Here is a 26,835-nt window from a genome sequence, read left to right on the forward strand (position 1 = left end):
GAAACAGAAGTGGAGATAAAGAAGTTAACAGGACACACAAGGACCAGTGATGCTCTTCCAGAAGAGCATCCGAGCATCCTTAGGATGGAGAAAGTCTTCAGAAGCAGAGGGCCATAAGATGTTTACCTTCCATAAAACACTTATCCCTGAAGTACTTGCAGTGAGCAAGTCTTCATTCAGCCTGGGCTTCATGCAAGTGAAACTAACAAGCTACAAGGGATTGAGGCTCAATAAATTACACTACTGCCTAACCAAGCAAATACATTATGTTAATTTTACATCTTCTGCATTATTGAGCATTGGTCACCAGTAGAGATGGTCTACTGGATGGTTAAACTACTAAGCAGCTCAGAGACACCAGCTTCTCTGCTCTTATAGCCTGTGCATCCTCCAAGTCACAAAAGTGCCCCCCCCCCACCTCACTCTGCCTAATTACTCCTTCAAAGCCCCTGATCCCACTGAGACCCTTTGAATTTGCTCTTTAATCTATATAATCTTTGTAAGCTAATCGCCTTCATATCACAGCAGGAAGCAGCATCTGCTCCCAGAGCAAGTGGCACCATGCCATGCTGGGGAAGTCACCTTCAGACCTCAGTGTGAGCAGTTGTACATTCTGGATGACACCAAACACTACAGATCACAGATCTTCACATCCCAGTAAGGAGCAGCCTCTCCTAGATGGTGTGATACTACACTTTGGTACCATGAACAAAACCAGGATATCAGCATGAATCACTACTCCAGCCTCTTGTGCTGCTGCCTGCTGAAGTACAGATGTTGAAGGCCAACACCACAGACTTCTAAGAGTTAACTGAAACAAGAATTTCAGCCCCAGCATTTGTTCATGGGATTCTCACTGACAGTTCTTCCACCATCTTCTGGACATATGTCCTCTCTTGCATAAAATATAAAGTTTTATTGTATCTGATATCTGCCTTCTTTCAAGTGATTTTTCATGGAGATTATCATTCCCAGTTACTGCAGTTCTAGTTCTCCAGCACAGTAACTCCACATTGTACAACAGCTTCTGCTGGCCACTGGTGGGAAACAGGATCTTCTAGTATACAAGCTCCAGCTTTCTACACATAACCAAGATAGAGTTAGTAATCATTGCATCACACAGTTCAGTGGTCTCAAGGCCTGTAGAATCTACAGCAGCTCAAGAAAACTTTGTTCTTGGTTTCTTTTTCTGGTGACAGCTGACACAGTAGAGGAATATAGCTTATTTATTACCTGACAACATGCACTGCCAAGTACACAAAAACCCCTCAGTAAACCCTCTGAATGTTGGGGGGGGGGGGGGGGGGGGAACGGACCAAAAGCAAAAAAAACCCCCACCACACCACCAAAACACCACCAACCAACTTACCACCACCTTCAGTGTCACAGAACATCTATTCCTCTCAGTTTGGGCATGGGATAGGAACAAATGAAACATGTAATAAAAGACAGGGAGCAAGAATTGGAACAAAATGTTTCATATGCTATACTCTTGGAAAGCATGATTGTTTAAACAAATGTCCAATGTAAGTGCATCTTAATGCAGTACTGACCTGGACAGGAACAAGGTGGCACTCTGCAGGGCAAATCCTGCTGACTCTAGCTGCTGTGTCACTGTCATGGTGTCCTACTGCAGCAATAAATGCTATCTGAGGTACTGCTACATCGTCCAGGATGCAGAAAGAATAGATCCTCTTTCAGAGCAAGGAAAGGGAAGAGTGAAATTATCGTCTCACTCATCATCCTACTTGTAACAATTTATTCAACATTTTTTCCCCTCTTTCCTTATGCCCATGTGAACTTTTTTATTTCCTGCTGAGGTAATTGGCTTATAAGATTTGGCATTTCCGACTAATATAAGACCTAGTCTTCCAGATATTGTTTCAAAACTGGACAAAAGTCACATAGGAAAAGAAAAATAAGACCAATATTTATTAGCATGTTAGAATAAGTGTTGTTCAGGCATCCCACAGATACACAATGCCACTGCCTAAGAAGCACTATACATGAAAACAAGCAGGTTCCCATAGTGTCCTATATTCACTATTCCATTCTCCTGAACCAACATATAGAAAGAAGTCTGGGAATACACACTTCTTGGATCAGCCAGAGCAAGAGATTTATTCACTAAAAAAAAATCTCTTTGTGGTGGTTTGGGTGTTGTTTTTTTTTTTTTTTTTTTTTTTTTTGCGCAGACAGGGCACCACAGCCAACAGAACAAAGACATAAAATAAACCCTATTTTTTTCATCCTTTAGAAAACCCTATCTAGATGTATAATATGTAACATTTAGGACCAACTTTGCTTGCCAACTTTATTTGCCAGTTTTATTAATCTGATTGTTATCAGTGCTACAAGCCCCTTACCGTACTTGCCAAGTTGCAGAAATGCTTTTCTGAAGGGCAGAGGGATTTTGTTATTTACACTGCTTTGTTTCTGAGGAAATCAAATCTTCTGCTAAGCAGCCTATTCTACAGTCGCACAAACCTCATGTGGACCCTCTCCAGCAAGCTATCTCTTAAGAAATGGGAATCATCATGTGTGTACCTTTTCCACATTTCTGGAACTCCCTGAATCAAGATGTTAGCTGTCTCTAACATTATAATGTGCTGTCTGTGGACAGATCTCAAGACCCTGCTGTCATTTTAACTATTCTTACTTTTTATATCCATCTTCCAATTTGCAGATCTTGGTCTATTTCAAGAAGAGGTCGTTCTCCCATTTCACAGTGGGGAAAACTCCTCTATGACTTGCTGGAGGTCCTACTCCATGTCAGTGACAGAGGCAAGTCTGAAATCCAGGTTCCTAGCTCCCTCAGCAGTTCACTTCTGCTGTTAGAAGCTTACCAATACTGCTTAAATGGCTCTCATGCAAAGAAGTGTCTGCACCTGGCAGAATTTCAGCAGGTTTCTGGTCAGACAAAACTAACTGCAGAACTTCTGCTGTGGCAATTACAATTTGTGTTGCAAAATTGGCATTTACGTTTTCCTCTCCAGTGGGAATTCCAAGGTTATTGGCATATGACCACAGACTCAAAGAGCAAAATCCATTAGTTTACAGACTGATCTGTCACTATTTCAAAGATTCAGAGAATGGATAAAGATGCAGGTTGGCACACCAGTTCAGTGAAGTGCCAAGCAAAGATGATCATCCTGTTGTGCAGAAAGCAGGAGTAGTCCGTTCGAAGAGCGGTTTTCAGAGGCCAAATTGTCATAATCTGACCTACCCCTACCGAATAAAGCCATCCCTTCAAAAAGGGAATGAAACACTGCTCTCAAAGCTGCTGGTAGGTGCCCTGCCAGCAGAGATGGATGGAAAAGACGCTGAAATTGAGAAATTGGACAAGATTTGACATTTTTACACCCACACCCTCTCTTAAATTGCACTGTCCATCTGTTCCTCAGTACTGTTGACGCTTGAGAGGAAAACAGTCACAGTAGTATCTCTGAATAACGCAGTTTGGCAAATAGTTACAACTGTTATCACTGGCATCTTTTAAACCAATGTATCTTGAAAACGGGTGGGGGGAGAAGAAGTGCATGCAAAGTCAAAAGGCTGTTCTCAGAGGTGTACTAAACTGCTTATTAGAACAGGGATTCCCTTAAGGTCCTGATGTAGCTGAGAACCTCTCCTTTATCTTTTTTTGTAGGAGCCATCAGAAACTGCAACAAAGCAAGAACTACCATCTCACCACCTCCTTCCCCTGCGCTTTTAAACAACACTGCACGTAATATACAAAGACTAATTCAATGCCAAGTCCTCTCGGCACTACCACAATATGGATAACAAAGGAACAAAATGTTATGGCAGTCCTGTCCCGCTCTCTGTCATTCCTGAAGCAGTTCACTATTGTGGCTTATCCTCCCTCAGCCTCTGTGGCCCACACAGTTGCTCCTTAGATAGGGAGAGGCCATAGCACAACAGGCCCCTGTTTGCAGCTGTCCCCTTGCACTGCAGTGAAGGGGCAAGCAAGACAAATCCTCCAACTAATAAGACAGCAGTTTGGGGTAAGATGGAAATAAGATGTAATCCACTAACGAGAAAGAAACGTGGGGAAACGAGAACCGCAAAATGTCTTCAAGCTTTAAGACCCTGAAAGCCAGCGTTAGCTGCGTTTCACTAATGCAAAGAAAGGAATGCTCAGGGGGAGAAAAAAGAAACAGCGATGTACGGCCTGAAGGCCCGCGAGCATGCCCGCCTGCGGGAGCAGAGCCAGACCGGCCCGTTATTGATGCCCTCGGTCACTGGGCTCGTCCTCGCTGGAGCTGAAGCTCCGGTCACCTCGGAGACCGGCGGCGGGCTGCGCCACCGGGGCGCGAGCCACGCCCGAGCTCAGCGGGGCCTCTCCCCCAGTCCCAGCCGCAGCCCCCGGCCCGCCCCAGACCCGCGGCCCCGGGACGCGCTCGCAAGCGGCCTCCATCCCCTCCGCCCCCGCCTCCCGCCGAGCGGCCCCGGCAGAGCACCGGCCCTCCCCTCCGCCGCCGCGCGGCCCGCCGGGCCCGCACCGCCGTCCCTCCGGGAGGGCGGAGGGCGAAGCCCCGCGGCGGTGCCGCAGGGCGGGGCGGGCACCGGCAGCTCCGCCTCGGGCCGGGCGGCGGCGGGGACGACGCGGCAGGCGCGGGCGGGCTCGCAGCTCCGCGGCACCCGGCGGCGAGGACCGCCCCCGCCGACGCCCTGGGGCCCCCCGCCGCGGCCCCAGCTCCTCACCGCGCTCCAGGGCGCCGCGCAGCGCCCCCCGCTCCGGCTCCGTCCCGATCTCCCCGATCACGACGAGCAGCGCGTGCCTCCGCGGCTCCCGGCGGCGCCGCCCGCCCGGCAGCCAGGGCGCTGCCGTCTCCATAGCGACCGGCCCGGCCGTGGTCTCCATGGCAACGCCGGCGGCCGCCGCTGCAGCGCGCGGTGACTGGCGCGCGGCTCTTAAAGAGCCCTGAGCCCCTCCCCGATTGGCCGAGCTGGCACGTGGTCCTGCGCTACTGCGGAGAGAAGGGGGCGTGGCCCCCGGGCGCCACCGCCTTCCAGCCCCTCCGCGCGCCGCGGGGCCGGCTCTCGGGCTCCCTCCCGGCCTCGGAGGCTGCGCCGCCGCCGGGCCCGCGGCCCCTCGGCCGCGCAGGGCCCGGGCGGAGCCGGCAGAGCCTCGGCTCCGAGAGGCCCCGGTTCTCTCCCGGCTCGGGCGGTCCCTGGGGGGGGCTGCGCTGGCCTGCCGCGCCCGGCCTGCCGGCCCCAAGCCGGCCCCAAGCCGGCCCGTCCGCAGGCGCGCAGCAGGGCGCCCTCCCTGACGGGACGGCGGCCGCCGGTGGGCTCCCGCCGGCGCTGGGGAAGCGGGGCTCTTCGTCCCCGGCTGGGCACGGCTGCGCTCCCTTCTGGCGCTGCGGGAAGAGCGGTACAGCTGCCAAGCGCAGGTGCTGAAAGCCGGGCGCCGGGCTCACGGCCTCCGAAACAATAAATAATTCGGGGGGGAGTTCAGTTTACCTTCGTGATCTGAGTGTGAGGGAGTTACTTAAATACAGAAATCCACGGAGATTTTTAGATGCCCGGTGCTGAGCTGTTGCAATATCCACGATAAAATCACGGAAGTCGGTAGTGCTGAAAGATGCCTAGGCTGGGTGCCACTGTTTACATTCGTTCCTTCTTTCTTCTCCATCACTTGGTAGTAAGCAGAACAGACAGATCCTCATCTCTTTCCTGGTGGTTCGTCTTCCTGTTCAGTTAAAGACAGGTGTAATGGTCTCCAATGGCAAGTGATGGGATTTCCTGGATTCCGGAAACATGAGATACGAGAAAAATCTCTCTGAACTTTGCTAGCTGCCAGTGTAAAACTGTTGTGAGCTGTCAACTGCTGTGTAGACAGACAGCTGTGTAGATAGGAGCTCTTAACGTCCTGGGTGACCAGAAAGGGCCTTAATTCAGGGCACAAGTCCATATCACTAACAGTCAGTTCTAGCTAGCCACATCTTCAAAGCACTTCAATGCAGTATGTGGAAAAGCTGAGTAAACTCAAAATATGAGACTTCTGCATGCTGAACAAGGGAGAACCACCAGAAAGTAGTTTCAGATAGAAAAATCCATGTCTTTTCTGACAAAGAAAGGGAGGTCCATCCTGTGCTGATGCAGCTGGGTGGAAAAGCAACCCAGCTAGAGTGAAGTCAGCAATAACCTGCAGTGTTTCATAAAACAGTGTCAGGTTCTGCCCCCTGCAGTCTGCAAGATTTCCATAGAAATGAGCTACGGTTTAGGAAGCTTGATGGGTAGATAAATCAGTGTCCTGCCCTGTTTTGTTCCTTAGTACCCACCAAACCTGCAGTGAGGACACAGTTGAAACCTCAGAAGTTCAGATGGCCGGCATTTTGGCAAGCATATGTGAATCTATAGTGTCATAAGACTCCGACAGAAGATAATCAGGAAAAAAGCCAACTACAGAAAGGGGGGAAAAATCCAGAATAATTATCTTTGCAGGCTACAACTGATGTTACTAGCTTACAGAGTTTTCTCAGATTGAGACCTTTAATCAAAATGTGCTCTAGCTCTCAACAGATAAGTTAGGAGATGATGCACTAGGTCTTTTTCACATAAAATTGTGGTGACACCACTGGCTATGATCTTTACGAAATAAATCTCATCAACAGAGAGGATTAGTGCATCAAAAGGGTTTAATTTATTTCTGTGAGTTTAACGTGCGTAGCAGCATTAATTTAGTTTGTCTCGAGGGATTGCACTGAAGCAGGTGAATACATGAATAAAGCAATAAACATGCAAACAAACACCAGTGTACAATAAATTCTATCATGAAAGTAGGATTGTAGATCACGGAGGGAAAACATGATGACAAAACATGAAGGTGAAAGATTTTCAGGTATTTTCATACCAGCTGATAGAAGTGCCTTCTATTTTCAGGTGATTTAGTCTTAATACTTGCTGCTTATTTTTGAGATGGTAGCTTTCCAGAGCTGCAGCTTTTCACTGCAGTGCAGAGACGCTCCTCCAGCTGGCTTTCTGCCAAGGAGAAAAGAAACAGGAGACATGCAAACCAGAGTGAAAGCTTAAAAAGAATATCCAAGCATGGTTCTGTATCACAGAGGCTAGAACCTCTAGGGAAGACTGTTTACAATTAAGAGATGGGGTTTTATAATGTGATCCATTTGCGTTCTTCTACTGTACCACCAAATGATAGAAAAATTATATTTCTGTTGGTTTCTGATGTGAATCAGAGCTGTCTGTGGTCATGGTAGAATTGGAGTGATTTGAGTCCTAGTGTGTATGCACTGCATAAGGCAGTGAAATGAGGGATTTCCATCCTATAAGTTCCTCCTTTTCCTTGTAAATTCACACTTTGGATGTATATAATAGATCTGTATAGCAATTATGGTATAAGTTTCTGCTTTCATGCACTGCATCAGTAGCTGGCACACCCATGAAATATCAAAAGCTGACTGGGCTGATTACAGATATTAAATGTCGTGACAAACATCACAGAATGAGAGGTGGCAAAAGCAAATGAAAGGATTACCTCTGAACAGTGAAGGACGATGAATCACAGGTAAATGACCGTTATAAAAATGGATTTAGAAAGTAGGCTCAAAATAGCATAAAAAGGATCTTCATAACGTCACGAGAAGAACAATCTACACAATTTCAGTTTCTCAGTCCTTTAGCCTGGAATGATGGCTTCCTGTCCTGCCCAGCTAAATATGTCCATATAAATAAAAATACTTCTGGGAACCAGAGATCTACGGCAGTATCTAAATGAGGATAATGCCTTTAACAGAGGTAAAATGTAATGTCATTTTGGTTGTGACATTTCTAAGAAGCAGGGAAAAATAGGTGACTGCCTAAAGGGACTTTTTTCTGTGTTCAGGCCTTGATCTCTCCTGTGGTGAACACAGCTATCCTTATGTGGAGCAGAAGAACCCAATGTTGATAATGCTTCTTCCATGTAGAGATGGAGCCATGTGGCCATTTATACTGTCACTTCCAGGATGTAAGACACAGAAAGAGAAACAGAGGGCTAAACCTTTCAGTTTGATCAAACCACATGCATTTTTGCTTCTATTTAACCTCATGGGTGATTTATCAGAGTAGTACTCCTATTCCTCCCACTTTCATCTTACAGAAGGTGTTGCAAAATACTGAATGTCTTCTGTGCAATTTGGAACAACTGCAGCTCTGATCAAGAGTAGAATCTAAGTGCCTATGAAATTATCATGTATATTCATTGTGTCATTTTCAGCAATCCAGAGCTTTGGAATTAAAATAGATGTTTATCAGACCAAGAAAGGCACTCATTCGTATTGATGCAGCAATCCCTCATTGAAGCCAAGGTGATTTATAATCGATTAAATATTAAATACAAAGTGGCCAGAATTCTTACCTCTTTGTTTCATCTTTCCCTATAACTAAAAACAGTTGAAATAATGTAGCTGAAACATTCAGGCAAAGCCCAAGCATAAAAAGTGAGCACAAATGGAATATTACTAAGATTTTTTGCAGACTGAACTGTACAGGTTGCCAGCAGCCTCACTGAACAGTGCAAAGAAACTATAATACTACACTTCCCACCATAACTGTGTGTGTATATGTCTTCCACAACTTCCCTTGCTCAGTAAAGCCATGCAGTGATTTTAAGATTTCTCCAGAAGAAGGTGCAGAGGAACTATGTGATCCTGGCTTAGAGTGAAATAGCTAAATTGAATTATTACATGTGCATTTTATGTTACTGAATATGTTAGGAGTATTCAAAGGAAGTGATATGCAAGTCAGTAAGTAAAATGTATGCTTAAGAAGGACGTTAATTTGCTGTGGCAATCTTAGCCACGTAAAGCTCGCATGATTAAATATCTGTCCTTTCTTTTGTTGCATTCGTACGGTGAACATTTCTTTGTGGTCAGTCTTTCACAAATTAAGAATATAGATGCATTGCATTAATGGTAAGAGCCTTTGCCCGAAGGTTACAGGAGAGCAATAAATTGCATTGTCATTCACGGTTGATGCTGGTCCCACTGTATACCTTTCAGTGTTCTACTACTCCTGGAGCACACAGTCTCTGAACACTGGTTAAGTAATCAAACAAATGACAAATCTTGTATGTTTGCACTGAAATTCAACAGCAATGAAAGACTAAGTAAACCAACTTTAAAATTAATATAGAAATATCCGACTAAAAGTTTGACAAAGAGGTGTACGTAGATATTAGAAATAGGGTTTGAGAACACAGTAAGTACAAAAATGCTCTTTCACTTACCCTCTGGGACTGATTAAAGGCTTGTCTGTCCTGTGGGATTTGGCATCACTGTGACCTAAGGAAGCAGTCCTCGGGTCTGCTGTTTAAGCAGTTTGTGATATCACAAGTACATCAAGAGAAACCGAGACCTCCAATTTCATGTCTCAAAAGGTAACACAAGCAAGTTCATTGTTTAAATGCATCTATCCCACAGCACAGCTCACCGTAGTGTCTCTAAATCCTGCAGTCATGTGTCCATCTGTACACTATTATTTAAAACTGTCTTACTTTCCTTTAACATTTGATTGAAATATAGTGTCAGCTGTCCATATGTTACTCTTGGGTCAGCTTAGTGGAGCTTTAGGAAGTGTTTTCTCAGTATCCAGAATTTATCCTTCTCAAAGAAATGCACACCGATGTCGGCAGGGCACCTCTAGGGGCCACTAGGTAATTGCTCGTACACTACTGTATTCTGAGAACAATTTAACGTTACTGGGTCTGTGAATGAGAGATGGACAATGCCCGCATGGTCCAGGTGGATAATGGGTAAATCCCTAAGCCTTCTGAAGTCCAATAAAAACATACTGTATATGTGGTGTCCTTATCTTTGTCAGATAGAGATCTAATGGCTATAGAACCTGTCTGAATTTCCTTGTTATCATGCCTACAAAAAATGAAGTGAGGTACCTGATAAATAAATGTAATGTGCTTGTAAGGTTTAAAAAGTCTTCAAAAACTATTATACCTGGTTTTTTTGCTTTCCTTTTCTACATTGTGCTACTGATTCCCTTTCTTGGCCTGGCTGTCTCTCATGCTTTCTTCAAAACAGGAATTACAACCTTTGCAGATACCCATTCATTCTCTTTTCACTCCATCCACATTAAAGCTAACGGTCAAAGTTCCGGTTAGTTTGTGCCTGCTAGAAATTATTCCAGTAACTTCATCAGAGCATTACTTAAACTAGCAAGATCAAACAAGTATTTATTTTGAAACAGAGAGACTGTTGAGATTAGGTTGAAAGGGATACAGAAATAATACAGACAATTTTCCAAAGGTGTTTCTGCTTCAGGGAAAAGTGTTCTTACCAGGCTGAGTTACAGTGTCTCACTCAACAGTACAAAGCAAAAACTTAATGAAGACTGGGCAGTTTTAGTAAGATGTAGCAGGCTGCAGAAATGGCTTTTCACTCCCCAAAGCTTTGTTACTTCACTTTGGACTTTTTATCCTAAGTACAAGTGATATGCTTTTGCTGTTTTTTTTTTTTACTTTGGGTTATAGCTGTTGTGTGATAAGAATATGGGTAAAAATATTACCATTATGGAAGAAAAGGAGAATGCTCTACAGCAAGAACTGAATGACCTTGAGGACTGCAAAAATGAAAACAGGATGAAATTTAATATTGCAGAGAGTAAGGCTATGTATTTGGTGGCTGAGAATAAGAATTTCTGTTACCGGTTAGGCACTAATCACCTCAAAGTGATTGAGGAGGTTGAAGCCCTAGGTATTTTAGTTGCTCAAAAGCCAACTGACTTTACAGCATGATGGAACCATGAAAAAGCCACAGTTTGTCAGTTCCAGGATGAATCAGATGAAGTATTTCCACCGGAGATCAGAAAGTGCTAATGTCAGCAGGCAGTGCTCATCTCATCTAGAATACTGCGTACAGTTCTGGTCACACACGTTGAAGGAATTCAGACCTGAAGAGTGTAGAGACGGGCCGCTAAGGTGAGAGAGGAGAAAGTAAGGTGCAAAGTACTAAGAAAGGTGCTAAGGAGAAACTGTTTTACAGAGTAGAGTAAAGGGACCGAATAGTTCATCTCACCAAAATGAAGACTAGATTATAAAGACTATAGATTGCACCTGTAAATATATCAGGAAAAATAGCAAGGAGAAAAAAAGAACAATGTATGCTGAAGGAGAGCGATGGCATGAGAACAAACATATAAACTAGCCATGAGCAAAAGTAGGCAAGAAATGAGAATCATGGAATATCCTGACTTGGAAGGGACCCACAAGGATCATTGAGTCCCACTCTTGACTCCACACAAGGCAAACTAAAAGTTAAACCGTGTATCTAAGAGCATTGTCCAAATGCTTCTTGAACACAGGCAGGCTTGGGGCCATGACCAGTTCCCTAGGGAGCTTGTTCCAGTGCTTGACCACCCTCTCAGTGCAGAACTTTTTCCTAATATCCAGTCTAAACTTCTCCAGATGGAGCTTTAAGCCATTCCCTCGCATCCTGTCACCAGACACCAGAGAGATCAGCACCTCCCTCTCCCCTCCCCATCATGAGGAAATTGTAGACAATGAAGTCACCCCTCAGTCTCCTAAGCTGAACAAACTGAGTATCCTCAGCCACTCCTCATAAATCATGCCCTCTAATCCTTTCACCATCTTTGTTGCCCTCCTTTGGACACATTCTAATGTTTTTATATCTTCCTTAGACTGTGGAGCCCAAATCTGTACACAGTACTCAAGGTGAGGCTGCACCAATGCTGAGCATAGTGGAACAACCACTCCTTTCGACCAGTCAGCTACACTGCGCCTAACGCACCCCAGGACACAGTTGGCCCTTTGGGCCATCAGGGCATGTTGTTGACTCATATTGAGCTTACCATCAACCAAAACCCCCAGATCCCTTTCTGCAGGGCTGCATTCCAGCCTCTTGTCCCACAGTCTATACATACATCCAGGATTACACCATCCCAGGTGCAGAATCCAGCATTTGTCCTTCTTAAATTTCATACAGTTGGTGATTGCCCAGCACTCCATTCTATCAAGATCTCTATGTAAGGCCTCTCTACCCTCAATGGAATCAACGGTTCCTCCTAATTTAGTATTGTCAGCAAACTTGGTGTGCACTCAGGTCCTGTGTCCAAGTCATTGATAAAAACATCTGAGAGAACTGGCCCTTAAACTGAGCCCTGGGGAACACCACTAGTGACTGGCCACCAGCCAGATCATAGAATCATAGAATCGTAGAATGGTTTGGGATGGAAGGGACCTTAAAGATCACCTAGTTCCAACTCCCTTGCCATGGGCAGGGACACCTTCCACGAGATCAGGTTGCTTAAAGCCCCATCCAACGTGGCCTTGAACACTTCCAGGGATAGGGCATCCACAACCTTTCTGGGCAACCAGTTCCAGTGTTTCACCACCCTCACAGTAAAGAATTTCTTCCTAATATCTAATCTAAATCTACCCTCTTTCAGTTTAAAACTGTTAACCCTCGTACCTAGCACTATACTCCCTGATAACCAGTCCCTCCCCATCTTTCCTGTAGGCCCCCTTTAGGTCCTGGAAGTCTGCTATAAGGTCTCCCCGGAGCCTTCTCTTCTCCATGCTAAACAACCCCAACTCTCTCAGCCTGTTTTCACAGGGGAGGTGCTCCAGCCCCCTCATCTTCTTCGTGGCCCTCCTCTGGACCCACACAAACAGGTCCATGTCTTTCTTATGCTGGGGGCCTCAGAGCTGAACATAGTACTTGAGGTGGGTCTAGCTGTATGCTGGACATTTTGTCCAGAAGGATACTGTGAGAGACCGTATCAAAAGCTTTGCTAAAATAAAAACCCCAAACATATCCACTGCATTCCCTACATCCACTAGGCAGGTAACCTTGTCATAAAAGGATACTAAGTTAGTAAGGCATGCCTTTCCCTTCATGACCCTATGTTGGCTTTGCCCAATGGCTGCATTGTCTTTCAAGTGATTTTTCAGTAACTCCCAGAATAATCTTCTCCATAATTTTACCAGGCACCAAAGTGAGACTGACAGGCCTGTAATTACCAGGGTCTTCTTTCTTGCCCTTCTTGCAAATTGGAATAACATTTCCTAGCTTCCAGTCGACTGGGACCTCTTCAGATTCCCAAGACCGTTGATAACTGAGAAAGGTCTTGTAATAACACGGGCAAACTCTTTCAGTATCCTGGGATGAATCACATCAGGCCCCATAGACTTAAGTGCATTCAGTTGCAGCAGCAAGTCCCATACAAGTTCCAGGTCAACTGGGAACTTATCACTCCCCCAGCGACAGTTCTCCAACCCAGTGCTCAGGGCATCCCTGGGCCCATCATTGCTGTTAAAGACAGAGGTGAAGAAGGCATTAAATGTCTCTGCTTTATCTTCATCTCTATTTGTGAGGCGAGCAACCTCATCAAGTGATGGACCAATGTTTTCTTTGTTCTCCTTTCGCTGTTAGCATACTTTAAAAAGCCTTTTTTGTTATCCACCACAGTACTGACCAGCTTCAACTGCAATTGAGCTTTGGCCCTACAAATTTTCTCCCTACAGTGGTGAAGAGCATCTCTGTAGTCTTCCTCGGTAGCCTGACCTTGCTTCCAAAGTCCATGAGCTTTTTCTTTCTAAGTGTGCTGGTTTTACATGTCAAACTGGGAAAAAATTAATTTTGAGGGTTAATCCTTACCCTTTGTGTCCCTTATGCTCATCTAATGAAACTATGCTAGGGGATGGTCTTCTCTGACACCGTAATATCCACTGCTCTTTAAGCCAATAATTCAACAGTTTACTAGTGTCTCCTGAATCAAACATCTTTAGAAAAGGATGTCAGGAACTTGCAAGTTACATGCCCAAATTCAATTATCCTAAAGAAATTAGCCTTCGAAGACACAACTGAACTAGCAAAGTGCTTAAATACATGTTTACAGTGCAGCAGCTCTAAAATGTTTTAAGAGTTTTTGGTTTACATTAGCCATCTTTTTTCTGGAGTTACACACTAGAACAAGAGTTCCCAATCTTTCTGCAGCCAAACCTCATCTAAGAAAGTGGTATTTATTTAAAAACAGAGAGCTGTAAAGGAATACAAACACATTACAGCGTCACAAATGAACCATCACTTGGTGAATGAGAATACTATGTTAAAAACGAAATGTCGGGGGATGCAACGGGTCTGCGGAATGCCTGACAGTTCGAGAACAGCGCGACCTTGAGCAGCTTGTAGTGTATCCTTGAAAGTCTGGAAAGATCCGAGAAGAGCGGTACAAAAACAAGATAGTGATAAGAAGAACCATCCTGATGAACTCACCAATCATGAATTGTTAGTTACTAACTAAACCAATCATATACTAACACATACTCTGAAGAAGGGGATAAAAAGGTGTATTAGAACAATAAAGTAGCCATTTTGCATGATCTATTACTTGTTGTGTCTGTCTCTACCATGCCAAATGGTGACCCCGATGCATCTGAGCGAACAGATCATTTAACGGCGATAAACCCAGCACTACCAAGAAGTATACTGGCGGCGACAAGAGCTGTGAAAGGGTATACTAGTGGCGAGAAGAGCTGTGGAGACGGAGCCCGGTGAAGCTGAGAGCAGTGGGAATCTGCCTGGTCCGGACCTGAGCCTAGACACCTAAAAAGGTGAGCCACCGGGGACCAAACTGTTAGAATGGGGCAGGAATTAACTAAGGAAGAGGAGACAATTTTGTCTACCTGGAAAGCCCTATTAAAAAGAAAAGGGGTTAAAACCCCAGAACAAAGCCTGAGAAGGATTTTATTATGGTGTAAGACGCAAGGGTTTCAAGCCACAACACTTACTGCGTTCAGCGTGGGTGCATGGCAATCAGTGGCCTTGAAAATGTTTGATGAGATCTCTAAAGGACAGGAAGAGCTGTGCGAGTTGGCTATCATATGGCGTTTATTAACTGAGACTCTGAAAGAATGGAAAGCAGAATGTGATGTGAAGGATCAGCAAAAGAAAGATGAGAAATCAGAAAATGTTAGCAAGGAAAAAGATTCTGATCAAGTAACAACTGTGGCCGATGCTGCAGTATCAGCAGTTGCAGGCAGAAAACCCCTCACGGGCAAAATCAGATCATACTCTTATCCACCTCCTCCTCCTCCTCCGCCATTAAATACCTTACTGCGTGATGAGGGGCCCTCCTCACCTACTGGTGCGGCAGCGGAAGGGGTGACTCCATCAGCCCCCTCCGAGGAGAAAAATACGGTGAATAACACCGAGCTGGAAAGTGAGAGCCGAAATGAAAGTGAGGCAGAAGACGAAGCTCTAATTGACGCTATGCGATCTCTGCATCTTACAGATAAAACCATAACGAAAGAACCTCTGCCATGGACTCGCCCCCCACCCACAATAACTGTAGTCCCAAGATCCCCTGATCAATTCTGGGAGGGAGTTAAGAGATATGCTGCCAACACTGGCAACTGGGATCTAGTAGAACGCCTCAGCCCGTGCTCTCTAACACCAGCATTTCTAAAGCCTCTAGATAAAGCAGCAGAGGCTCCTGCTAAGTTTCCTGTTTTCAAAACTGCTGCAGGCACAAACCAGCAAAATGAGCACAATCCAATCGGCTGGAAAGTAGTGCAGGATTTGCAGAATAAAGTACAAAAATTTGGGATCAATTCTCCTGAGGTGATGCAACTTATTCGAATAATCAGCACAGATCTGCTGTGTCCATATGACATTATGCATCTCGCACAAGTGCTGTTTCAGCCCATACAATTGCAAGTATTTCAATCTACTTGGAGGCAGATGGCACGCACAGCGGCACAGCATAATTTACGACTGCCACAGGGTGATCCCAGATTAGGCCTTGGAGAGGATGCTTTGCTTGGTGAAGGGCTGTTTAGTAACCCTCAGCTGCAGGCTACATGGCCTCCGATTGTTCTCGAACAGGCACAAAATATAGGGCTTATGGCATTAAAGCGAACCATGGAAATGGCAGCTCCGAAGCAAAAATACATCGCTATCCACCAAGGCCCCAGAGAACCCTTTTTACAGTTTGTAGAAAAAATATCTGCCGCACTGGAAAAACAGGTAGAAGATGAGGTCTTAAGACAAATACTGTGCAAACAGTTGGCAAAAGATAATGCTAATGAGGACTGTCAAAAGATAATACAGGCTTTACCAGGAGATCCTTCTGTTCCCGACATGGTGGCTGCATGTTCTAAGGTTGGGACAGTGGAACACACGGTGGCCACCTTAGCCAATGCTATGAGAAATTCAGGAAAATGCTTTGGGTGTGGCAGTGGAGGGCACATCAAGGTAACTTGTCCACACAAAACATCACCAGGTAAACAATCGGTGAACAACCCACCGGAGATTAATTGCAACAAATGCGGAAAATCAGGACATTTTGCAAAACAGTGTCGTTCCAAATTTCATGTTAATGGGCAGCCGCTACAGGGAAACCACAAAAAGAGTGCGAGAGTGCGCGCGAGGACAACAAATCCCCTCCCGACAGCCGGCCACCTCCCCTCTGCGAACAATTGTCAGCCGCAACAGCTGGCTCAGCAGGGCTGGATGTATCCACCGCCAACACAGTCACTATAGTCACAAAAGACATCTTTAAGGTCCCTCTTAATGCAAGGGGTCCTATAGGACGAGGACTGAGTGCATTGCTACTGGGAAGATCAAGTAGCACATTAAATGGACTAATTGTGCATGTAGGAGTTATTGATGCTGATTTTACAGGTCAAATTTGCACGATAGTTTCAACCCCCTACCCACCAGTAACAATCCCCAAAGGTACTCGCATTGCTCAACTTATTCTTTTTTCGAGTTGTATTTTGAAAGCAGAACAGCGACTGCGATGCGATGGAGGCTTCGGCTCTACAGGACCCCCTCAGCTCTGCTGGTCTCAGACTGTTTCATCATCCCGACCACATATGACGTGCACGCTGTCGAATCACGGAAGATCTCCGACTACAGTAAGGCTTGCAGGGCTCCTGGATACTGGAGCCGATGTGACTATTATTGCCGATTATCTGTGGCCATCCACCTGGCCCACAGAGGAGGCTGGTATGGGAGTAGTGGGGCTGGGAGGATCCGCGCGAGCAAGGACGGCAGCCACACCAGTTCTGATTACCAATCCTGAGGGCCAACAAGCAGTCATTAAACCATATGTGACGGCAGCTCCCCTCAATTTATGGGGGAGGGATTGCTTGTCGCAATGGGGGGTGAGTATTACCACGGATTTTTAACCGGGGCCACTGTGCTGCAGGGTGTTAGATAACCCACGCTTGTTTTAACCTGGTTAACAAATAACCCTGTGTGGGTGGATCAGTGGCCCCTACCAATTGAAAAATTAAAGGCCCTGCAAGAATTGGTAGCAGAACAACTAGCTGCCGGACACATTGAACCATCTCACAGTCCATGGAATACTCCAGTGTTTGTGATAAAAAAGAAATGAGGAAAATGGTGATTTTTGCATGACCTGCGGCAAGTCAATGCTGTCATGGCCACAATGGGGGCTCTGCCACCAGGCATGCCTTCACCTGCCATGATCCCTCAAGATTGGGAAATCATTGTCATGGACCTTAAGGACTGGTTTTTTACAATTCCATTAGCTTCCCAAGACAAAGAAAAATTTGCATTTTCTGTGCCTTCTATCAATCATGCAGAACCGGCAAAAAGATATCAATGGAGAGTTCTGCCGCAGGGCATGAAAAATTCACCAACAATTTGTCAATGGTTTGTAGCACAAGCTCTGTCACCTGTAAGGGAAAAATTCCCTACTAGTTACTGTTATCACTATATGGATGACATTCTGTTAGCATCAGACAACAAAGAGCAGTTGAATGACACGAAAAATTTGGCCATGAATTTGTTACAACAATATGGGTTAGTTATTGCCCCTGAAAAAGTGCAAAAAATAGAACCCTGGAAATATTTGGGAATGACAATTACAAGCAAGCAGGTTGTGCCCCAACCTGTGAAACTTAACCTTGCGGTTAAGACACTCAGTGATGTGCAGAAATTAATGGAATCCTTGAACTGGATCAGGCCCTATCTTGGACTGACCAGTTCGCAGTTACAACCTCTATTGGACTTATTAAAAAATTCCAATGATCCAACAGAACCCAGGATCTTAAATAAGGAAGCATTAAATGTAATTCACATGGTGGAACAATGTATATACAAGAAATTTGTTTCTCGAATAGATCTGTCTCAATTGGTACAATTCTTTGTATGAATTGACAAAACTGTGCCATTTGGTGCTTTGGTGCAGTGGAATTCTGAGTGGGATGACCCATTACATATTTTAGAATGGATTTTTTTGTCATTCTGGCCATGAAAAACTGCTCCTGGCTTGTTTGAACTTATTGCGGATGTAATCATAAAAGCCAGAAAACGATGTGTAGAACTAACAGGACATGATCCAGCTACGATTGTTTTACCTGTACAAAATTGGTATTTTGAATGGTGTCTGGCAAACAATTACGAGCTGCAAGCGGCTATGGCGGGTTTTCAAGGGCACATCTCATATCATCTACTGTCACACCCGCTACTGAAATTTGCTCGAGAAATACCATTTGGTCAGAAAAACTTAAGCCAGCCAGAACCTGTGAAAGGCCCTACTGTCTTCACAGATGGTTCTGGAAAAACAGGTAAAGCAGCAGTAGTATGGTATGAAAACAACAACTGGAACAGCAAAGTAGTATATCAAAATGGTTCTCCACAAGTAGTAGAGCTGCGTGCACATGGCACGTTGAAGCAGCAGCTTCAAAAACAAAACAGGGGAATGATTGGGGAACCACCACAGGCATGTTTAGATAAAACAGTTTATGTTCTTAACTTTCTCCATTATGGGGATAATTCTTCCCTACCTCCTCTTTTTCAACACCGCTCTTCTTTCTTTTCAACACAGAATTTACAAAAGGGTATCAAAGTACATGTTAAAGATTTAATTACTGATCAGTGGAGTGGACCATGTGAGCTATTAACCTGGGGGTGAGGTTATGCTTGTGTTTCCACAGATACAGGCCCACAGTGGACTCCCGCTTGATTTGTACGACCATCATCATCTGGAACATCCCAGAGGGTGTGGCAATATGAATACCACCTCAACCAAAAACTAAGTGTAGGTCACCTTGGCCAATATAACAGGTCAAGATTCTCTGTGCATTGCAACTGCATCACAAAGCCCATGAACCAATAGACAGGACGACTATGACTCGTGCAGCACGCCTGGCCAGCGAGTGCATGCGTCATAGGTTGCAACTGAGGCGGATTTTGGCAGCCGCTGGCCACGTGTGCTGAAATCCGTTCCTCTGCAAATGTATAAATACCGGGATTTTCCGAAGAGCATCGGGCTGGTGTACGGCAAGGCCATCATTGCCTCTGTGGGGACGCCCACGCAAAGCTGGCACCTACCGATTGCTGGGCTGAGTTTGCGGAGCAAGATGGCACAAGAATGTACAGATGGTTCATCTTCCTCACAGTCCTCGGATGGACGTAGTCATGGATACCACCGCAAACCAAAGAAAACGTCTGGATGACCCTGGCTGACGTGACCGGACAAGATTGCTTATACCTCAGTACAGCAACACCAAGCAATCCCTTTTTCACAGGTTTAATAGGGGGTTACACTGACATCAACAAAGTTTAAGAACTTATTGATGGAGACCCCTGTGCAGCAGGTCATGGACTCAATGGATGGGAATGCCTGGTTTCCACAGATCGGGCATTCACCCTCATTGCCACCCCAGGAATCACAAATTCTGGGGTCCCTGAATACAGACTGGTGTAGTATTATCTGATTTACTGTTAGACGTTGATAGTGTTAGACATGCTATGCTACAAAATAGAGCTGCAGTTGATTTCTTGCTTTTAGCACAAGGACACGGTTGTGATGAGTTTGAAAGGATGTGTTGTATGAATCTATCCGATCACTCAGAATCCATTTTCAGTAGTATTCAACAATTAAAGAAGGGAGTCAGGAAGCTGACAGAAAGCGATGAATTAGATTGGCTAACAAAGGTGTTTGAGGGTTGGGGATTTTCTGGATGGTTGATATCTCTGCTCAAGACTGTGGGGGTAGTTATCTTGGTTGTGATAACTGTGCTCCTAATGTTGCCCTGTCTTTTCAGCCTTCTGCAGAGGGCCCTGCAGAGGGCAGCCGGGACAATATTTTTAGCACAAATACAAAAAGGGGGAATTGTCGGGGGATGCAACGGGTCTGCGGAATGCCTGACAGTTCGAGAACAGCGCGACCTTGAGCAGCTTGTAGTGTATCCTTGAAAGTCTGGAAAGATCCGAGAAGAGCGGTACAAAAACAAGATAGTGATAAGAAGAACCATCCTGATGAACTCACCAATCATGAATTGTTAGTTACTAACTAAACCAATCATATACTAACACATACTCTGAAGAAGGGGATAAAAAGGTGTGTTAGAACAATAAAGTAGCCATTTTGCATGATCTATTACTTGTTGTGTCTGTCTCTACCGTGACAACGAAAGCCAAGCTAATCATTTTCAATGAACATGTTGGTACCAGCTCTGTGACACGGTCCTGGAGGAAGGCAAGAACTGTAACAGCTCATGGGAACCCCACAGCAACACATTGTGGAGACAGCGTCAAGGCCTTTGGTCACATGCCAGGCAATGACGGAGGACGCTGCTGTGCCTCAGGGTGCCCTCCAGAGCCTTGGAGGAGACCACAAGGTCCATACAAGTACTGACGTGGTCCACGCCTGTGAGCGTGTCCACCACCTAGTCCTGCTTGGGCTCTGACAGCTCTGGCAGCCTCGTGAGAGAAACGTAGTTCGGCCCTTCCTTCTCTTGCCGCCCAGCAGGGAACGCAGATGCAGAGCAGAGTGCCCTGTCGGGGCCGCCGCACTGCTGGGGCTCGTGGGCGAGGGAGGCTGCCCGTCACGGGTCGGGGTGCGGGCCGGGCCCCCGGTCCTCGGGGGCGTGGGGGGAGGCCTCCCTCCCCGCGGGATCCGGGGACAGCCGGGCCTCCGCCCGCCGGCCTGCCCCGCGGCTCTGCCGGGCTCCCGCTCCGCCTCGCAGCCGCCGCGGATGCCCTCTCCGCAGCTGTCCCGCGGCCCCCGGCCCGGGCGCGGCGGCCCCGGAGCCCCAGGGGCGGCGCGGACGGCGGGCGGGGTCCGGCCCGTTGCCGCCCGCCTGATGTCAGCGGGGCGGGCCCGGCCGGGCGCGGCGGTGCGGCTCGGGCGCCTGTGCCTCCGCCCGAAGCGGCGGTGCCGGGCCTGCTCGCCGGCTCCCGGCTGAGACCAGGTAAAGCGGGCCGGGCCGGGCCGGGCCGGGCCGGGGCGGCGCCGTCGCCTCCCCCCGCCCGCGGCCGCTTCGCCCGTTGTGCTCCGCCGGGCGGAGACCGACCCGGGAAGCGGCCGGGGCAGCTCCGTCTGGCCCGCAGGGCGCGCGGCGCCGGCGGGAGCCGCGGGGCACCTTCCGCGAGTGGCCTCCCCCCGCGGCGGGGTCCTGGGGACGCTGGGGCGGCGCGGGGCCCGGCCAAGCCCTCGGCCCGGCCTCGCCGCTGCGGGCCGCGGGCGCCGCGTGGGTCCCGTCCGGGCAGCTCCGGCCGCGGGTCGGCCGGCGGCTCGGGTCGGGTCGGGTCGGGTCGGGGGGGGGTGGTGGTGTGTGGCGCGGCGGCCTGGCCGCCTCACCGGCGGGGCGGAGCGGGTCTGCGGCCGCGCGTCGCGGGGCAGGAGCACGGCCCGGTCACGGCGCGGGCGCGACGCGCCGTGCTCGGGGCGGCCCGGCGAGGCAGGCCGCAGGCGGCCGGGCGGGCTGCCGGGGGCGGCCGAGGTGTTCGAACGCGTCCCGCCGCCGTGAGGATGGATGCGGGCTCTCTGGCTCGCCGCGAGCAGGAGAGCTTGGGAGGCGCGGGCGCGGGCGGCTGCGTTGCGCTGCCGCTGCCCCGGGTCAGCTGCGGGCCCACGCAGGGACAGCTCTCGCGTGCCGTTGTGCGAAGCACGTGGCGCCTGGCGACCTTCAGTCGGTAGCCTGCCAGGCGTTCTTACTGGCCGCTGGACTCGTGGGCGCCGAGAATGGTGAATACTATGCAGTATTTACTCCCAAATGAGTAGAGCAGAGGATGATGCACGCAGAAATTGGCCAGGTAGTTGCTAGATGTGTCTCCCGTGTAAATAATGACACTTGTAATACTACAGTACAATCCTTAAACATAGATTTTCAAAGACAAGTAGCATCCTTGCTCCTTTAGTGAGTTTAGCTACTTTGTTAGGTATCTTGGTTTAGGCATCTCATTCCCCCTTGAAATCGGGATCTGGAATTTGGTGCTTTTCATGAGTACTATCCTGTTTTGAAGATGGGGCCTGGGGCTGCACTGGGACACAGAGAAATGGATTCACAGTGGAAGAAATGAGAATGAGTACTAGGAGTCCTGTTTCTCAGTTTCCCATCCTAATTAGCAGACTGTTGGAAAGGAGTATTCAGAACAAAATAAACTATAGCTTCAACTGTCCGTTGCAAATTCTGTAAGATACAACAAATTCAGAAAAAATACTCCAAATATGAAAAATCAGACAGCCTCCATGTCTTCGTTCATTGAAACTCTGGTGCTGGACATGTTTTCTTTGAAGGGAAAGGAAGCAAAGATTAATTCTGCTCTTTTATCCTCTTAGATAAAGGCGGCCACACCCTATTTGTAATTTATGGTGAGACTTAGGAAAAAAGGCAGTCTGCAAACTGAGGGATTATATTTAGATCAAAAATTTGTATATTATAAAGAAAGCAGGCTGCTTTTTTCGTAGCATAAAAAAAGATGGAAAAAAATGAGATGACAAATTTAACACAAAAAATGTGCGGTCAGCTTTAAAATTCACACGCAGATTTGGCATTTACTAATTTGACTACCTGGACTGAGCTCTCAATTTTGTCCTACCCAGGTTCATGCAGAAGTAGTGAATTGCAGAAAAATGAGACTGGAAGGGAATCCTGGAGATCATCTAGTCCAACTTCCTGTTTCAGACCAAGATCAACTATACCTGTTTGTTACTACTTTAAAAAGAAAAAAGTCTTAATGTTAGAGACTGCATAATCTTCAGAGCTTCATTAGCCTTACTTTTAAAATATTTTTGCTGATTTCTGTTTTGTATTACTTTAAATTAAACCTATTTGCAGTTCATGTAAATGAATTTGCAGTTGTCCTCTAAACTGTGAATATGAAAAACACATTATTTGCCATCAACTTTTTTCTGTTTGAAGACTGTTACGATAGCCAATTTCTTTGCTATCTTCTCGCCAGACGTAGCACTTAGCTTAGGCCTTGCCATTGTAGAATGCAAGAATTATTTCACACATCTAACATATATGCATACCATACATAAGTATAATGCTTGCTGTTTGCACTTTTTTCTGTGGCAGCAGCATGACACTGACTCAGGATTAGTTTGTCAGGCACTGTGACCCCTGATTGCTTTATTTTACAGTAATGCCGTATAGCCTAGCAGCCCCATCCTGAGTTTGTGCAGTCAGTTCTTTCCTTTTGTAGAATATTGTTCTTACTTGCATTGTAGCTTGTCCATTTTTCAAACCATTTTTCAAAATTTTTCTTCTACTATTTACAGTCCCTCTCAGTTTCAGATTGCTTGTGGTTTTGTGGTGGGTTAACCCTGGCTGGATGCCAGGTGCCCACCAAAACCATTCTATCACTCCCCCTGCCTCAGCTGGGCAGGGGAGAGAAAATATAACAAAGGGCTCATGGGTCGAGATAAGGACAGGGAGAGATCACTCAACCAATTACTGTCACGGGCAAAACAGACTCAACTTGGGGAAAATTAACTCAATTTATTGCCAATCATCCAGAGTAGGGTAATGAGAAATAAACCCAAATCTCAGAACACCTTCCCTCCACCCCTCCCTTCTTCCTGGGCACAGCTTCACTCCCGGATTCTCTACCTACCCCTCCCCAGCAGCAGCACAGTGGGGACAGGGAATGGGGGTTACGGTCAGCTCATCACACGTTGTCTCTGCTGCTTCATCCTCCTCAGGGGGAGGACTCATCACACTCTTCCCCTGCTCTGGCGTGGGGTCCCTCCCACAGGAGACAATTCTCCACAACCTTCTCCAGCATGGGTTCTTCTCATGGGCTGCAGTTTTTCACGAACTGCTCCAGCATGGGTCTCTTCCACAGCGTACAGTCCTTCAGGAGCACACTGCTCCAGCATGGGTCCCCCACGGGGTCGCAAGTCCTGCCAGAAAACCTGCTCCGTGGGCTCCTCACTCCACAGATCTGCAGGTCCTGCCAGCGTGGGCTTCCCACGGGGTCACAGCCTCCTTTGGGAACCCACCTGCTCCAGCTTGGGGTCCTCCCCGGGCTGCAGGTGGATATCTGCTCCACCGTGGACCTCCATGGGCTGCAGGGGGACAGCCTGCCTCACCATGGTCTTCCCCATGGGCTGCAGGGGAATCTCTGCTCCAGCGCCTGGAGTACCTCCTCCCCCTCCTTCTTCACTGACCTTGGTGTCTGCAGGGTTGTTTCTCTTACATGTTCTCACCCCTCTCTCTGGCTGCTGTTTCTGTGCCCACTGCAACTTTTTTTCCCTTATTAAATATGTTATCACAGAGGCGCTGCTACTATCGCTGATGGGCTCGGCCTTGGCCAGCAGTGGGTCATCTTGGAGCCAGCTGGTATTGGCACTGTCGGACACAGGGGAAGCTTCCAGCAGCTTCTCACTGAAGCCACCCCTGTAACCCCCCTGCTACCAAAACCTTGCCACAGAAACCCAATACAGGGTTTAATAAGTGTACTCCTTATTTTGTGACCAAGGTGATTAAAGAAAACAGTGAACGGAATAGGAATAGCACATTGACGCTTGGACCCTCACTCAAACATACTTGTTTTGACATAGAATCAATGATGATTACTTTCTGGAGATGGATATTCAACAGGTTTTTTACTTTTCTTACTAAAATTTCATCGCAGCTATGCTTCCCTTGTTTGCTTATGAGAATCGCATACAGATACTGCTAAAAGTCTTCCTAAAGTTGTTACTCTGCCACTTTTCTTCTGTCCGTAAGGCCTGTTGCTCTGACAAGAAATCAGATCGATGTTACGTGCCTTGTCTTTACAGATCTATGTTGGCTGCTAACTTTTCTCCTTGTTATCTTCTAGATAGAAACTGCTAATTTGTTTGATGATTTGTTAACAAAGTTTTCAAGGATTTGAAGGGAATTTTGAGAGTGACTGGCACATTTGCCACTTCTAGTCTCCTCATTATCCTCCATGAGTTTTGAAAGGTAACTGTTAACACTTCTAAGACAACATTTTTGGGAAAGAAGTCTAGACTTAACAGTTTTTAAAACATCTGGCTTTGATAAGCACTTTTTAACCAGTTTCAGCCTTTTTTCAAGGCTGAAATCTTGTCCTGTGTCATTATTGTTTAACTGAGCTAGCTGCCGTTTTCTGTTAACCATTTTAGAGAAGATCAGTAAATGCTTCTGCCTTCTTGACATCAGTGTGACACTTCTTGACCCAGTAGTGGTCCCTCAGAAGAGCAGACCAACAATTCTTAGGGTTGTTGTTTTCCTACTAGTATGTCTATAGATCATTTTCTTGTTGCCCTTGATATCTCTGGCCTTTTAAATTTTTGTCCTTGTATGCTTCTGCCATTCTTTTATACTGATCCTTTAAGAAAGCTGATATAGTTCCAATTTCCTTGTTTCCTTTCCTCTGTTTTCGTGTTATACCTGAGTCAAATCACCTCCTATTACATTTCTCATCCTTTCTTTGCATTAACATAGTTTGCACTTGTGCCTTCAGTAAAGAAATTGCCATCTCTTTGTAATTCTTTTTGTGCCACAAGGTTTTAACTTGCCAGTTATCTGTTCATTGATGTCTGCTCCTCAAAATCCATTCTTTGTCTTTCTGCTCTCTTACTTTCTTCTCAAAGATACATCATGCATGGCCAATGTCTGCTCACTTGCATGTACTTCTTGTGTTATAAACACAATCATTTTGTCTTTCCCTCCCCCAGTTAGTTTTTGACTGTATCTATTGTAGAAACACCTTCAGATGAAGAACTTGGCTTAGGTAGCCATTTCAAACGCTCTAATGAAGAGCAGGTATTCTCCAGGAGAAGCTAATAAAGAAGAGGTGCTGGCAGGATAGAAGTGTAAAAGAAGATGATATGAGGAAGAATATAGTTGTTTAATTTTCTGTCAATAAGAAAAGGAGCTTATTCGTGTACGCTAAAGGGGAAGACAGTAGCCAGCTTGGAAACCCACTAGTAAGTCCAGCAAGGATCAGTAGTGGAGTACCATAAACTTGTTTAAAAAAATGAGGGCGCATGCTCTACTTGTGCTTAGAAGGCAGCTTTACTTTCTACTTTGCTAAAAAAAAAAAAAAAAAAAGGAATTTTATATTTTATTTAATTTTGAGAGTAATCATAAAGGAAGACCATTTGAACTGCTTTCATTCCAATGGAAGCAGAATTCTGCTTGAAGGGAATTGAACAAACTGCAAGACCCCCTTCTAAAACTACTGAGATGCTTGAGGATCAGAGACTGCCAGCTGTCCCATCAGGATCCCAGTCTCCTTTTCAGTTCCCTGGGATAAAATATTTTGTGATCATGAAATCTGGCTTCTCCAGATGGCTAGCAAAAGCCTATGAACAACTTCATCTTTCAAAAGAAGGATTTAGTAATCATAGGCCTCGTGGTGTTCTTTGGCATTGGGGCAAACTTCAGACAATATTTGAATTTGTATTTTTGAAACTAGTATACCAGAAGAACTTTTCAATAATACATCTTAATATGTGCTAAAGGAGCATCTTCTGGGAGCTGAACAACCAACCACTAAAGCGTCCCTCCTGTGTAGGAGTTGTAAGTATTTATAGCCTGTTTAATGTTCTTAACATGCATGTGCAAACTTGGAT

General features: G+C 46.4%; 2 protein-coding genes and 1 long non-coding RNA gene across 3 annotated transcripts in view; 2 read left to right on the forward strand and 1 right to left on the reverse strand.

The window, feature by feature from the left end:
- Positions 1-4,901, reverse strand: part of MAP1A (microtubule associated protein 1A) — a 71,389-nt gene extending 66,488 nt beyond the window's left edge. Inside the window, exon 1 of the mRNA XM_069798802.1 lies at positions 4,708-4,901. Within this exon, the coding sequence (XP_069654903.1) occupies positions 4,708-4,867 (160 nt within the window). The 5' untranslated portion in view covers positions 4,868-4,901. The remainder of the gene's footprint in view (positions 1-4,707) is intronic.
- Positions 4,902-14,484: 9,583 nt separating this feature from the next.
- LOC138688121 (uncharacterized) lies at positions 14,485-19,110 on the forward strand. Its single transcript, XR_011327170.1, has 3 exons — positions 14,485-14,593; positions 16,753-16,900; positions 18,950-19,110. It is a non-coding gene; the product is annotated as an uncharacterized lncRNA (long non-coding RNA).
- A 1,703-nt stretch (positions 19,111-20,813) lies between these two features.
- Positions 20,814-26,835, forward strand: part of TP53BP1 (tumor protein p53 binding protein 1) — a 38,408-nt gene continuing 32,386 nt past the window's right edge. Inside the window, exon 1 of the mRNA XM_069798823.1 lies at positions 20,814-21,211. The gene's annotated coding sequence lies outside the window, so the exon portion shown is untranslated. The remainder of the gene's footprint in view (positions 21,212-26,835) is intronic.

The sequence above is a fragment of the Haliaeetus albicilla genome, chromosome 12 (genome assembly GCF_947461875.1).
Source record: "Haliaeetus albicilla chromosome 12, bHalAlb1.1, whole genome shotgun sequence".
In the NCBI taxonomy this organism is placed as follows: domain Eukaryota; kingdom Metazoa; phylum Chordata; class Aves; order Accipitriformes; family Accipitridae; genus Haliaeetus; species Haliaeetus albicilla.